General features: G+C 40.4%; 1 protein-coding gene across 1 annotated transcript; it reads left to right on the plus strand.

The window, feature by feature from the left end:
• The first annotated feature begins 1,568 nt into the window (after positions 1–1,568).
• LOC139713702 (uncharacterized) lies at positions 1,569–13,606 on the plus strand. The gene is made up of 9 exons (XM_071625407.1): positions 1,569–1,604; positions 2,054–2,298; positions 5,768–5,903; positions 6,737–6,844; positions 7,639–7,767; positions 9,488–9,502; positions 10,628–10,972; positions 11,488–11,658; positions 12,587–13,606. The coding sequence occupies exons 1-9, from the start codon at positions 1,569–1,571 to the stop codon at positions 13,604–13,606; spliced, it is 2,205 nt and encodes a 734-aa protein (XP_071481508.1).
• The last annotated feature ends 2,189 nt before the right edge of the window (positions 13,607–15,795 follow it).

Here is a 15,795-nt window from a genome sequence, read left to right on the forward strand (position 1 = left end):
CCCTCGGGCCACCAACATTTTTAGAAAAGTATGTCAATAAATTCGTAACTTTTTGCGCCAGAAATTAGCAGTTAAATTTGTTTAAAGGATGGATGAAAAGGGCTGAATGAGTGCCTGAGAGTGAGTGTTGCAAGTTTGTTGAAGTTTATTTATGAGTAGATTTGTCCAACTTCTAATTCTTACTATCATAAAACTTAAATATTTGACTCATAAAAAAAAAGACTTTTAATGTTTTTTATTGTTTTTTTCGGGACACCAAATTCTTCTCTCGGGCCACCAAAAATTTGAAATTTAGGATTTTGGTGGCCCCATCGGGCCACCAAACAAAAAAGTTAGTGTCGAGCCATGCATACGGTATACATCACGACTGTTCTCGCATTAAAAAAAAAAGAATGTGGCTGTATACTGCACGTCTACTGAGCACTGAAACTGACCCAAAGACAATCAAACAAACAAACAAACAAACAAAAACAAACGAACTACAAACATATGAACGAGGAAACAAAAACCGAGCATTGAGGTATAGATTAGTCTGTTCTATATACCCTTTTTTTATATTCCGAAGGGATTAGTGCTGATACCTGGAATTCATTTCCCGCAGGAAGTATAGCGAACGGTTTACCGTTATCTTCCGAGGAGAATCCGATGTGTAATTGCCAAATCGATACTCACGTCGTGCCTCTGAAATGTTTTAAACCTGTACGTCATACATGTTCACAGACGAGGATTCTCTCTCTCTCTTTTCTCTCTCTCTCTCTCTGGGTATGATATCTCCCCTTTTTTTGGTGGGGGGAGGGGGTTGTGTGCAGGTTAGAAGTTTTTACATTATTGCTGGCATTTTTAGCCATTTTAGACATTATTTGCTGCTTTTCAATTGCTCATCAGTGGCCCTGATCATTACAACATTGGCTGTTCCAGTGTCCTGCTCACGACAAGCTGATATTGCGTTTCGCAAATCGGCGTCTAAAGCTTGAACGCCATTAGGCTTGGACTTAGACGACGGTGGAGACTTTCAAACAAACACATGGCATATCTTTGAAGCCGTATAAAGTTTGTTGCAAGTTTCAGAAGCTTACTACCATGACAGGGCTGAGACGCCACTGCAAAACATTTTTTATCATCACTACATGATTTTGGTGAGCTACACGCATATAGTTCTGGTTTCGCTACATGTCATTCTTAACCGTCTTATCCGGCCTATTCTGTTTCTTGATGAATGACAGAGTAGGACCAGTCAAAACCACCGCCACCACCACCCCCACCCCCCCCCCCCACACACACACACTACACACATACACCCCATGCACGTTTCACCCTAGCGGGTGCCGCGAAAAGATCAGTAGCCAAAAAAGTACATTCGGTCCCTTTCTTTAAACCACATAAACTTCACTGAATTGAAGTGGAAATTAATAAGAAGAGAAACGTTTTGGTCCTCAGCTTACAGACTCCAGGCTAATAGAGTAGCTCACATCAAAGGGGGTGAATAACCAAGGAGCCCTTTGGAGTTTTACCGGAAAATTGAAAATCAATACCTGGAGTAAATAGAGCAAGTATTTAGAAAGGTGACAATGGAGGGTCGGTTTAAGATGACCCCTCTGGAAATGGTAAGACACAATAGGGTCTTCCGTTCTTCAAAGCCGTGCTGTAGAAATACCATAGAGTCTATTATTTTCATTTTTCTTAACAGTCCATTCCCATGGTTCTCTAGAACTTGGGCATTAACATATAAAATGATTCCTTTTACCTCCTATAAAGCTGTCATCTCGAAATATATTTTTGAATAGAAAGAAACAGAAAGATTAAATGAAAAGCGGTATGTTTCTGTGTGTAGTTGGAAAGTGATTTTTACTCCGCGAGCGCGTGTGTGTGTGTGTGTATGATTGTGTGTATATACACAGTGCACACAATCTAACTTATAGTGTTATAGTTTTCTTTTTCTTGGTATGTGCGCAGCTGTAGCCTTATTTATTCGTTAGAATTCGGCGCTCTATTTTCAGCACCTGCTGGACTCCCTTCATTTTAGGCTCTCTTTCTTCCTGGTTTACTCACACAGATCATGGACGTAAATGGGACAACGGAATTTCACCCCTCCTCATCTTTAACATCATCTGTAGTCAGCGTCGCCATGACAACGACGACAGCAGCATCAACTCCTACGCCTACCAGGCAGGAGACGCTAGACCCCGTGGTGCGTACCATCTCCCCGGCACTCTTCGGCACCGTGTGCTCGCTGGCCTTCGTCGGTCTGACAGTGGCGGCTTTTTTCCTCGTCTTCAACGTCAGACACAGAAATCATCGGTAAGAAGGCGTGACGTTAATGAAATGAAACTTCAGCACTTCATAGGCTCTTGATGGATTAATTGACAGACAAGTACAATGCTAGTCACACTATGAATATGATTTTTTGTGTCCTTGGTACAATCAGATCGAGTGTTAATAAAGGGCATTACTTCCTTTACACTATCCATATTTGCATTTTATTCATTTATTTACTTTATTTTAGTCTCATTGCCTTCGCATCAACTTATGAGCAACAGTAAGAAATATAGTCGAACGAAGTAACAATCATGTAGGGTATTCAAAAAGGAGTGATGCACATAGTATTGTTCATTCAAAGATATATTATAAAGAAGAAGTCAGATGATATAAATTCAAATTCAAGCTTTTATACTTTTTTTTAACATATAGGTTTATCGAAAACAAACAAAGAAAAGAGAAAGAAAAAAAAGACACGAGTATATATTGTAAAGGCACAATTTCAGTGAGAGTATAGATTAAGACCATGGACGTAGGGTCCATGCTCAGATTTTAACTAGAAGATGTAAGATATCATGAGAGTGGATAATCAACATATTATATCATATGGTATAAAGACAATGAAAAACACATAAACGAGAACAAATAAAAAAAAAATATAAAGGATATTACCAGAAGAAATAGGGAAGAGAAGTCGGAAAGGGAAAGAATAAGGAAGAAATAGAGAAGAGAAGAAAGTGAAGAGGAGAGGATGTCATAACAAAGAGGGGAGTCTCCATGGAAACGGCAAGCCTTGCGCATATGCGCCATGGATGTGTGTATTGACACATCGTATCTCAAGGGAGTGGATCGACTGGTGTTTGAAAATGATAGTCCAGTAGGGTTTATTAGGCTAACAATCCACACGTTCATACACTTCACGGGAAGTATTTTGTCAGAGAACGAGTGTGTAGCTCATTAGCTCTATACAGTGGCGATGTAAAAGACATGTTTCTTGTCACGTACATAAAGTTGATCCTGTTATCGTGGTTATCAGACTCCTGTAGTGGATTTGCAGGATTTTCCTGTATGACAAGGGAATCATGAACTTTTCTTCAAATCACGATAGTCACTGGAGCAAGTAGAGATAACAGTTGAACAACACGATGTATAGGGTTAGAGTGTGTAGTCAAAAATATGATGAAGAAAAACCCTCAACTTATAGAGTCCAATCTGTTAATTTTCGCATTCGCTTCAAGTTCACTTGGCGTAGCGCAAGCTGTGACTAAATTCACTGTTTCAAACCTCTGGCTCCAGATTAAAGCAGCCTCTTTACACATTCGCAAAGTCCTGTCAGGAAGCGAATGGCAATAACTATACTAAGCTCACATTGCATCCATTTTTGTACCCACGTTGTTGAACCTGACTTTTGCACGGTAAACACACACACGCAACATACACGCACCCCCATACTAATACCCTCGAGCAAGCAAAGAAAAAAGAATCTTTGAGTGTCTCCTTGCACAACGTGCTCTATACAACAAGCACTTAAGCGAAGCAGCAGAATTCTCTGGGCAGAAGCAACCTTGCAGACTAATTAGACGCCAGCTAGCAGCTTCTCTTATAACTATTTATGATTTTATCACTTTTCATTTTTATTTTCTTATTTTTTTCTTTATATAGGCTTTGCTTGTGTGTGCGAACTTCCTCGCTCGTTCTCCGTTAAGAGAACGTAAAGTGAGCAAAACATCGCAATCTTTTGCTGTGTTACTACCCGGGCTGTGTAATTACCCGGGCAGCATCAATACACTCAGCGTATCTGATGTTCGTGCGTTTCGCAGTCCGCTGTTTTTAAGTATGCCAGCAAGGCTATTGGAAACACAATGTTGGACACTCCAGGTGCATCATTTGATCACACACACGAACCAACCATATTTTAAATAACACGATGAACCATGACTGAGGGATGCCCAAAATATCACTACCCCGCTAAAGGAACGACTGACAACAGAATAACCCTAAAAACCTAAGTTTACGAGAGGTTAAAAAATGAAGCAATTATGTTGAAAATAAGGGCGAGTTGAATGACTGATGTTACCGATAAACAAATTGGAAATAATACTACTACTAGAAATTGTACTCAGGAAACGAATGTAACCTTTGTAATCTTTGGAGTGAGTTTTGTTTGTGTCGGAAGTGAAGTTCAATAACCATTCGGAAATGAGGAACAACAGTGACAAGCGTTCTTGAAAGGAAGAAAAGGACGCCTCGTCTTTTTTCTTACACTGTTGAGGCGGGAGGGGGGGGGGTCATGGAAAGACGAAATGATGACTGCAACACCGCTCGCAATTGTTCTCTTTGTCGGCGGACGGACTTGTTTAAAGTTATTCATATCGCGCTTGTAGAAAACTAAGAATTAGGATTTAACAAAGACACCCAAACGCCATCGTCAATATACAGACTGCAATAACAGTGTAAAAAAACCACACAAACAAATGTGCTGTTTTGCCGCCCTATCTTGTTCCCTTAGTAAATGACGGTAGAAAAACACGAGCCATTCGGTGTTCGGAATGTAAAATACACCGACAAAAAAAAATGAAAACAACAATATTAGATGGTCGCTTCATTACAATCTTAGAAATTCTTGTTACTTCTTACAAAGAAAGTCAGAGACCTTTTAGAGAGAACATTAATGACGATGTAAAAATCCGCATGGACTTATGGGATGATATTCTGCAGCGATAATGGCTTTCAGCTTCGCGCCCGAAGAATTAATCAATAGCAAATCGTGTATGGAGTTTGTTTTCCTCTCTTTTCAGCTCTTCAAAGTTCTTGTCTCATTCATAGTGTTATGATCAATTGTTTGTTCATTATAAGTAATTATTTTTGTCTGTTATTGACATTTAAGAGCAACGAGGAACTGTTAGTAGGGAAAAACACTCGATGAAGAATTGCTCGTAAATGTACCCTATCGGGTTACGCGAAATAACAAAGTTAGACACCCATCAAGTAGAGGCCCGAGCTCATATGAGTATACAACTTTACATAAAGAATATTATTTATAAGATAATCCTTCTTTTTATATGTTTTGAGAGGCAGAAAGGATAATGCCATCTAGACAATGCACTACGGCCGTCTGCCATAAAAGTCGAATTCTGAAATCCCGTAATGATATATTATCAGCTTTTTCAGGGCGTTGAACCGAGAAGAAGGAGGTGCTAGGGTACAGAATAAATGGCAGGGTCCTCTGGTTGAGCAATGTCAACACTAAAGAGGCTACTCTGGATAACAAGACGTTATTATTAATGTTATCATTATTGTAATATAATAACAATTATCATTATTATTATCATTGTCATTATACAACGACATAATGACATAAATTCACGTGTTGTGAGCATAGTATAATATAAAACTGCACATAATTTTAAGATTTTGACCTGCTCAGACACAATCTGTGATATCAATATCATGAAATGTCTTTCTTGACGTTTATGAGTCGTCATGGCAATGATTTCTTTTGTCACCGCAGGCTGATCAAGATGTCCAGCCCGAACATCAACATCCTGATCGTAGTCGGGACCGTTCTCCTCTTCATCTGCACAATACTCCTCGGCATTGACGGGCACATGACGTCATCAGCGTCGAGTTTATCGACTCTGTGTCAGGTTGGTTTGGTTTGGTTTGATTTGGTTCATTCTGCAATGTCTTTCTCCATGCATATACAATGACAAATCAATATAAGTTGATAGAGAGTATGCAACCCTAATAAAGAAAAACATACAAATCAATACACGAGTTTTCAATTTCAACAACAAACGAACGAATAGCGAAATGGTGCTTTTCTTACGAATTTCAGTTGAAAAAGTATTAATTTGAATGAGGATGAAGGTAATTCGAATGTTCCAAAATGAATTTGAATGAAGATATCATAAAAATGAAATTCCGAACATGTCATCTAGGCTAAATTTTGCTCAATTGGACTGAAAAGGCGCGAAAATGGCAGGGAAAACGTATACTAAAACATTGGTCAATTCAGTGCTTATTTATACGTTCCCGTCAGCCAATATGGCAATCAGTTGCAATGAATATTGTCTTGAAATTATTTTGTATACGTTATCCTACAGCCTGTTGAACACATGAGAGCAAACCTAATCAATACTAGTAAGTGAACACACGTAAATCCTTGTATGTTGGTAGCGCATGTCGCATATAAATTTTCTTTTACTCTCGTTATAACGAAGTCCTCTGGACCGGCAGTTTTATTTCGTTATATCGAGATTTCGTTATAACCGAAAAAATAAACGATAAAAAAACAAAGGGCGAGTAATGTTGCTTCCTGAAGTTTTACTTTGTAATAACTGGAATTTCGTAATAACGGCAGTGCACTGTATACACTTAGGCAAGGTTTGTCAAAATGGGCCTTCCTCATACTCTTCGTCTTTATGTGAGGCATTTATGGTCTTAATTTTGTCCATTTTGTATCTTTTCCTTCGCGTAGTGTCAGCTGGTTCTCCTCGTCACTGGATTCACGCTGGTTTATGGGTCTCTCTTTACCAAATCATGGCGGGTGTACAGAATATTCGCACATACTGGGGCAAAACGCATGGTAAGTATAGTAGTCCCACAGTCCAACAATTACGTATTCTTGCAGACGCAAATCGTGGGAGTCCGGGAGAACAAAAACAAAACAAAAGAAAAACAATTCCCTTCCATTTGTCGATGGCGGTGCTATATACTTGCTCCTGTCAAAATCGTGCAGCTATAATAGTGATAGACTTTGAATACGCCCTGTAGTAGAAGGAATCGCATGTTCCCAAATTCCTAGAGTAAAGAAAAAACGACAACAAAATGGTGTAATGAAATCAAATAATATTATGCCGATTCATGTACGGTACCACTTGACTTGAAGTATAGTAGGCCTACATGTAGTAGTAGTAGTAGTAGTAGTAGTAGTAGTAGTAGTAGTAATAGTAGTAGTAGCAATGATAATGATGATGATGATGATGATGATGATAATAATGATAATAATGATAATAATAATGATAACAATAATAACAATAATAATAATAGTAATAATGATAATAATGATAATAACAATAATAATGATAATAATAATACTAATACTAATACTAATACTAATACTAATACTAATAATAATTATAATTATAATAGCAACAACAATTATCATCAGGGTTTGTAACTTATAATGCACAAAATCCACTCTGTAGAATGCTCAAGGTGCTATCTCATGACTCTGATAAGTTTCTGGTGAAGAAAAGATACTGCTTTTTCCTATTTCCACCAGAAAAAAAAAAAAAAAAAAAAAAAAAAAACTACCGTGACTATGGCAAAATATCAAAGTCCGAATCAATCCCTTCGATCCTCATTCATTACGTGCAGGTAATTCGTGACAACCGCCTGATAGGCATTGTTGCGTGCATGCTATTGGTTGATGCTCTTATTATGGTGCTATGGCTGGTGCTCGACCCCCCGGAATGCCAGGTGCGACTGCTTCCGATGACTTCCGAGGTAGGTAGCAACGTTACCCCTCCCCCCCCCCCCCCCCCCCCCCTCCCCACCATCTCTCTCTTTCTCTCTTTCCATCTCCACCCATCCCTTTTCTCTGTTTCTCATTCTTCGCCTTCCGGTCTATTTATCTCGCTAATATTTTCTCTTTAAGTATGAGAAGTATTAAAACAAAAAGTTTGGAGGAATCGGGCAAGTTTTATGTTGTTGCTGTTTCTTTTTGAACTTACAGTATCCCTTATTTTTCCAAACATGTCAGACGTACAAATTAATTGCTTCAGTGATCGGATTCAATCATCTTTTTTATATGTCATAATGGGCGATGACTTTCTGTCCCTCTCCTTTAAAAAAAGTCCACTTTGTACGTAGCTTTCTATCTTGAAATCGACATCTATACAACTGATTTCATGGAGTATCTCACAGTATAATTAGCTGTCTCATTTTTGTGCTTATGTAATATCATTTGATTGTAAAGTAGTGGCCTGGTTGTGTTAAATGTAGCAACGGCATACTGGGTTTGTGAAGCTTGCATAAGTGCCAAATACAAACTATCTGAGATAAACACTTCAGAAGTGCGTACACGCAACGATTCCGAATTAAAGGGCATTCCAGACAATTTTCATGATTTCACATCATAAAAAAAAATCGATAGTGCCAGTTATAGATTATGGATTTTTTTTTTTTTTGTGTGTGTGTGTGTGGTGGTTCTTGAGCAGATAGACCATTTCTCCGAAAAAAAACCCAAACAAAGTACACTGAACAAGGATGATGGCATCATGTAGGAGGGTCAGTCACACATTCGAGTAATGTAGCAATATACACTCTAAAAACATTCGGGTAAGAACTGACCCGGAAAAGGGTCCGTTGGGGTCACACTCCGTTCCAGGTAAAAAATGACTTGGAAATGGTCATGAAGACCCTGAATGGGGTCCCCCTGACCCTATTCATGACTCTGTCATATCTGACCCCATCCCTTGTCATTTCTCACCCGGAACGGAGTGTGGCCCCAACAGACCCTTTTCCGGGTCAGACTGACCCGGATGTTTTTAGAGTGTACAATACCACTTGCTCAACAAGTTCACCTGTGAAGAATTTATGCATGCTTTATTCTCTTACTTTGCTTCCTTGAGCATCCAACCATGTGTGAAGCTGCATGCTCTGTCATTATCCTCGTTTACTGTGATCGATATGTTATGAATTCTGAAAACATACTTTAGTTGTGACCACATTATAAAACTTTGAAATAGATACTCATATCATTTCATACTTGATACTTTGAGTTGCTAGGCTGTAGCATGTAGCTGTTCATGGCTAAAGGAAATGTAATAACAGCGGAGAACAAAATTGACATTAGTTTTTGGGGGACGTTTTCGTGCGTCAACATGGTGTAAAGGGGTCACTCAATTAGCGCCGTGCGGGCAACCTTTTGGCAACCTTTTGCCAACCAAGAGAGGCAAACGCTAATTTGTGCATGACGCTCAACTCCGCGTTGAGAAAAATAATACATCACAAAAATAAAGATTTCCCTGTCCTGACTGATCCATAACCTGAGCGCCCCTACAACGTCCTCGGCTTTTCATTCTCTCTCTCTCTCTCCCTCTCACGTCACCCCCACCCCCATTGCTCGCTCTTTTATTTTCCTGTCTCCCTCTCCCTCTCAATGTTAAAGGATAAGTCCACCTTCATATACATAAGGATTGAGAGAATGCAGCAATATTAGTAGAACACATCAGTGAAAGTTCGAGGAAAATTGGACAATCCGTTCAAAAGTTACGAATATTTTAAGTATTTGCGCAGTCACTGCTGGAAGAGAAGACTACTACAGTGTATGATGTCACAAGAGAATTTCACAAAACTTTACCTTTTGAATAAAGTGCACATTTCTTCGACTTGTTACTGACGTATGTTAAGGGCAATATCATTCCCCCTGCCTTCTGAAAGAGAGAAGTCGAGTGTTCTTTTGTTATGGGAGAAAAATGGAAATATGTTGAATTTTCTTTATTCTTTCTTTATATCGTTGTACTCCTGTGACACCACAAGCTATAGTAGTCTTTCATCCAGCCGTGACTGAGCAGAAACTTCAAAAATTCATAACTTTTTAACGGATTGTCCGATTTTGCTCAAACTCTCACTGATGTGTTCTACTAATATTGCTGCATTCACTCAACCCACATGTCTATGAAGGTGAACTTGTCCTTACATGTGGTTTGTGCTTCTTGCCTCTCTCGCATTACTTGTGAGAGAAAGAAAGAGGGAGAGAGAGAATATTCTATGTATGCCAGTCCCCAGAAGTATTGTACATGCGTAAAAAGACACGTCATTGAACAACTCATTCAATTCAAAATGGGGAATAATGCACAGCAATATGCGTGTTTATTATGGAATGTGATACAGACAGATGTGGGCTTAAGTAGAAGGAACAGAAAGAGAACACGAAAGCAGCAAAACATTGCTGTTTTGTTTTACACCCTGTAGGGGTATCATGACGTACAAAAGGTGGATTGAGGATACTTTGCCGAATCATAAAATCTTAGATTTCGAAGAAATACATCAACTACATGTACTTCTTCTCTGTTGAGATGCAAACATCTCAAGAATAATACCTTAATAGAAATACCTAATTAGACTCGATTTTGATAAAGACAGTATTATACCGCTATCATAGTGTCATACCCCTTCCCGACACATAAGGTACATACTGGAATAAGTACCGATATCCTCATCACGAAAGTCTGGTACTGCATTGTAAGTACAACTTCATCTGCATATTATATATTTTATATATATATATATATATAATATTTTTCGCAATATCGTTATACTTGTGTTTCTCTAGAGCAATGAAGGATTGCCAACGCTAGAGCGGGAGGATGACCCAACAACGAAACCGACTGTCAAAGCGGCGAACGCCGTGCATGTATGTCATTCGCACTACCAAGAAATCTGGCTACTCGTGGTCTACATCTACAAGTCCGTGGTGCTGCTGTACGGCACGCATCTCTCGTGGGCCACGCGAAACGTCGCCCTTACCGCCATGAATGACGCGCGCTGCATCATCATCTCCGTGTACACCTGTGTCATACTGGTCTCCATGGCAACGGCTCTCTCTCTGTCATTATGGCAGTGGCCCAACGTGTGGTACACGTGCCTAACGGTAGTCATCCTCACATGCACGACGGAGGTGTTGCTCCTGCTCCACATCCCAAAGGTAACCATCCACCTGTTCCATCACCTGATAATTGTTCATGAATCTTTTAACAGTCACGATTCTTGTATAGTTTCTCTCTACTGCTGCCAATTTCTAAGTTGTGATTACGGAATTTAATTATTGCATGACGGTGATCTCAACTTTGTGACAGGAAGGACTTATTCCCGCCCTTATATACCCTGAAGGTTTAAACATTTGACGATGACATGAATAATTGTTGGTCATGCATTAAAAAAAAAAGAAAATAGAAAAATACGTTCCTGGCTAGAATGTCTGACCAGCGAGGCTGCATTTGATTCTTTCCTGGATTTTCTTTCTTTGTGACTAGAGTTCTATGAATATATATGATTGCCACTAATATATGTCATAATTACAGAGCTTCCACCAAGACTGTACTACTTCTCCTTTTCTTCAGAATTCAAAGTTCAAATATGGGCTTATAACTTTCGTTATCTCTGGACCCAATGAAAACTCATGTCGAATACCATTTCTCTCTTTTTTTGTGTGTTCAACAGATTCGGGCGTGGTCAGCATGGAAGGAGAACCCAGATGCAACGATCCCTTTGTCCCGGACGCTGACGTCATCGTACATAGCCACCAATCACGGGCAGTCTTTCTCTCAGGTCGAGGAGGAGCTGTTTCTCCTGTCGGCGGAAAACGCGGCTCTCAAGCGGTCGTTGAGTGAGGTGCGTAATGCTGTGAAGTTATCGATCATCCTGTACATCGCAATAGAAAATGACTGTGCCTATTCTTATACTTTGAAATGGTAAACGATAGAAATTTAAAGGATAAACGCACATCGCTAGTATGGTTCAAATGAAATCGATCTCATGGGTGTGGCACAGTGGATACAACTCCCGACTCCCAATCGGAGGACCCGAGTTCGATTCCCGCCAAATGCTTTACGTCCTTGGACAAGATGTTTTTACCTACCATGTCTATCTCCACCAAGGTGCATAAATGGGTACCTGGTGATGCTAGGGTAATGATAATGGCAGTGCCCTCTGGTGGAGCCTTACACTAAAGAGGCTACCTTGGATTTGAAATAAGATCTTATTATCATTATCATTATTATTATTATCATTATTATTATTATCATCATTCATATAATTATTATCATTATTATTGTTATTATTATTGTTATTATTATTATTACCATTATTATTACTATTGTTATCATCACCATTATTATTGTTATTATTATTATCATCATCATCATTATGATTATTATTACTATTATTATCATCATTATTATTACGTTATCGTTGAGGCTTGCTGAAGAAGGCGAAAAGTGTCTACTCCACAACTTGTTTATTAATCTTCTCCTATCTCGCTTCGTAAGTGACATGACTGTACTTGTTATTGTTATTATCATTATCATCATTATGATTATTGTTACTATTATCATCATCATCGTTATTATTAAGTTATCGTTGAGGCTTGTTGAAGAAGGCGAAAAGTGTTTACGCCACAACTTGTTTATTAATCTTCTCCTATTTCGCTTCGTAAGTGATATGACTGTGGTGAAAGAAGACAAATTCAAGCTCCTAAAATGGATCGTATGGAATATAATATAGGGTTTTTCCCTCTCTGCCTATTAATGTTTCATTGTAGAAAGACGAGACGATCAAGATGCTACAGAGTCACGTGGGGTCAGCCAAGGAGAAATTGTGCCAGCTGGTAGTAGAGACAGATGGCCGCCATGATAGTGGCTGTGACTTCGATGGTTCCTCATCCGCAACAAGCCAAGAGGACCCCGCATCGATAGGCACAGAGCAGAGTAGCAGCGAAAAGATTGTCGCGAACCAGTCTCCATCTCCGTCGAGAGCGCCCACAGAGACAGCGGAGCCCAAGCCCTCTAGCTCCCCGAAGAAGAAGAAGAAGCCCTCGCCGAAGAAGAGCAAGGGAACCTCGACAAGAACGTTATCGGCGGAACACGACGAGGAGGTGAAAGTGATTGACCTGGAGGAGCGCAATGGACACAACAAACAATCCCCAGCGGTCGTTCATTCGGACATTGGCCGAAGGGAAACTCTGGATGTCCAGAGCACGCGAAGGCGAAAGCCGCGTTCACGAGCCAGCAGCCTCCGCAGCAGCGCCAGCACCAACTCGCAGTTCGAGGAACTCAGGAACTGCATTGCAAAGGAACTCCACCACGCGCAGCACTTGTCGTCGAATTTGCGGGATGCCATAGCTCAAGATCTGGGCTCATGTAGGCAGAGACCGCTGTATTACGACATGGCGCGCACAGAAGAGGAACTCATTTCGTCGCTCAGCAAGTCGTACAAATTCACCGAAGATGACGTTCATTCTCTAGCGAGCAGCACGTTTACGTATGACAACCCCATTTTCTCGCGGGACCAGGTTTCGCGACGGAGCACGTGTAGCAGTCATCGCACTAGTCGGGCAAGCAGACAGTCGAGTTTCAGGTCCGTGGCCAGCATCGCCTTAGAAATCGCAGAGAGTTATACGCGAAGAGACAAACATGGCAGAATCAAGGACAGAGAACTTCAGTGGCCCAGCTACATTCCGCCCAAGGACGCCAAAGTGCGCAGTGGCGAACCTTTGCGCGTTGTTCGCAGCTCGGACGCACCTGTAGTATACACAAGAAGCCTTTATAATACTTATGTTTAAGTATAATGAGCCCTTTATTGTAAATAAAAAGCGTGAAAATCTATGTACAGGTCTCATTTAGATCTATTTATTAATGAACTCTAAATTATTTGTGTGTTTTTTGTACACAATGTATGGCTGTGACAGAAATGTTTCTTGCGTTTATGTTTTGGTTATCAGAAGTTTTATTCTGTGGACACAAAATTTTAGCATGAGAATCTACCTTCTTCATTTGACGGGGTTTAAAAGGGAATGTGAAAACATAAATTAGAACGTTTACAACAAAAGAATGTTAAAAGGGAAATATTAAACAAATTACCATAACGTGCAGTCTATAGCTTTAACATTGAAATAGGAAATTTTGTGTTCGGAATAATGACTCGTATTTCATTTTCTGATTAACGAACCTACGAAAAACGAACATTACTCGTCAGAAATATTAGGGATTTAACATCAGACCAAACTAAGACTACATCCTGCTTTCGTGTCAGTTTTTTTTCGAAATGGAATACTTTCCCGCGCAAGAAGTCACCTGTGCTGTGTATGAAACTGAGGGGGCACACCTGGTCGCGGGAAGGGGGTGGTGGTAGGGGGAGGGGAGGTGGTGCAAGTTTCACTCCATTAAGGCGGAACAATGATGTTGCACCCTATCATACAGGAATTTCCCGAGAGACGCGCTATGCGAACGAACACGACTACATTGTATTATGAATTTTATCATTTTTGTCGCCTCGTATACGAGGCAGAATCAACGAAATTCCTACAACTTTCCTTATTACACAACCCTAAAGGAAGCAAGCATAATGCGTGATGTGCATGGAAGTAAACAATAATAAAGACATTATCTAAAAAGTACCCTTGTGTTTATTGTGATAACGTATCGTAAAGCGAGCATTAGAGGCGTTCTGTGTTCTGTACTAAACTCATATTCTTGTGATAATTTCATCATTCATGTTATCATTATATTATTATTACGTTATTTACATTATTTTAGCTTGTGGTCTTTGGCAACTTCTGGGATACTGTGATGGGCTCAGAAATGGTGTAGCCAGATGTTTCCCCATGTTTTATTTATCTATTATTAATTTGATTTTTTTTTTTTTTGGTTATTGAACAATTCCTTGATCATTGTGCACAACTATGAACAATTCAATCTATTCATATAGAGCCAAGATATGATAAAACATGCCACGAACACTGACGAAAAAAATAAATCTGAAACGAAGTTCACGCGAATAATGACTTCCATTGTGGTCTGATTTCCAAATTGCACGCATTAACGAAATATAATTGAAATTTTCATTATGATTAAAAAAACAAGTACAAGGTAAGGAGGATAAGGAGTGCGGAATTTTTCTCGTGCTCAAGCAGGGTCGTGACACAGGTGGAAGATTCAACATCTATCATGATAATTGGTTTGAGTTGTCAACAGAATAAAGGAGGTAAATATTCCATGTATCTCATCTTTTCAAAGTATGCACAACGAACATTCCAATCACGATAAAACGCAAATGGCACCGCTGTCGTCCATTTCAATACCATGTTGCTATGGTCTCACAAGTCGTCTTCCAGAGAATTTGAAGAGGCAACGTTCATACAGTCTCTAAGACCCCGTTTACAGTGAGGGGCTGGGCCGCGGCCGAACCCGCCTTCATTTCAGTGTAAACGCGCAAAAGGCCAAATGCGGGGCCAAAATTGGCCGCGCATTTGACCATGCTGTGGAGGTGGTCTCGGCCGCGCCCGAGCCCGGCCTTTTCTCAGTGTAAACGCAAGCTGGGCCAAATGCGGTACCAAATTTAGTCTGGCTTCCAGACCCTCTGTCCGTACAAAGGCAAAGGGTCTGGAAACCAGACTATACCAAATTGCGTTTGTTTACAAGCAGAGCGCCACTACAACAAAATATTGATAGGTTTGAATTAAAAGCCCGGGCCGAGCCCGGCACTGTAAACGGACAAAATTGCGGAGCTCGGCCTCGCAATTGAGGCCGGGCTTGGCCCAGCCCCCACCGTAAACGGGGTCTGAGAAAAGGCTTCGGCCGCGGCCGAGACCACCTCCAGAGCGTGGCCAAATGCGCGGCCAATTTTGGCCCCGCATGTGGCCTTTTGCGCGTTTACACTGAAATGAAGGCCGGGCTTGAGCCCTTCACTGTAAACGGACAAAATTGCGGGGCCGAGTACCGCAACTGAGGCCGGGCTCGGCCCAGCCCTGCA

Source organism: Diadema antillarum, unplaced genomic scaffold (genome assembly GCF_040938485.1).
Source record: "Diadema antillarum isolate AM-2024a unplaced genomic scaffold, OU_Dant_1.0 seq00002036_RagTag, whole genome shotgun sequence".
Taxonomy (NCBI): Eukaryota; Metazoa; Echinodermata; class Echinoidea; order Diadematoida; family Diadematidae; genus Diadema; species Diadema antillarum.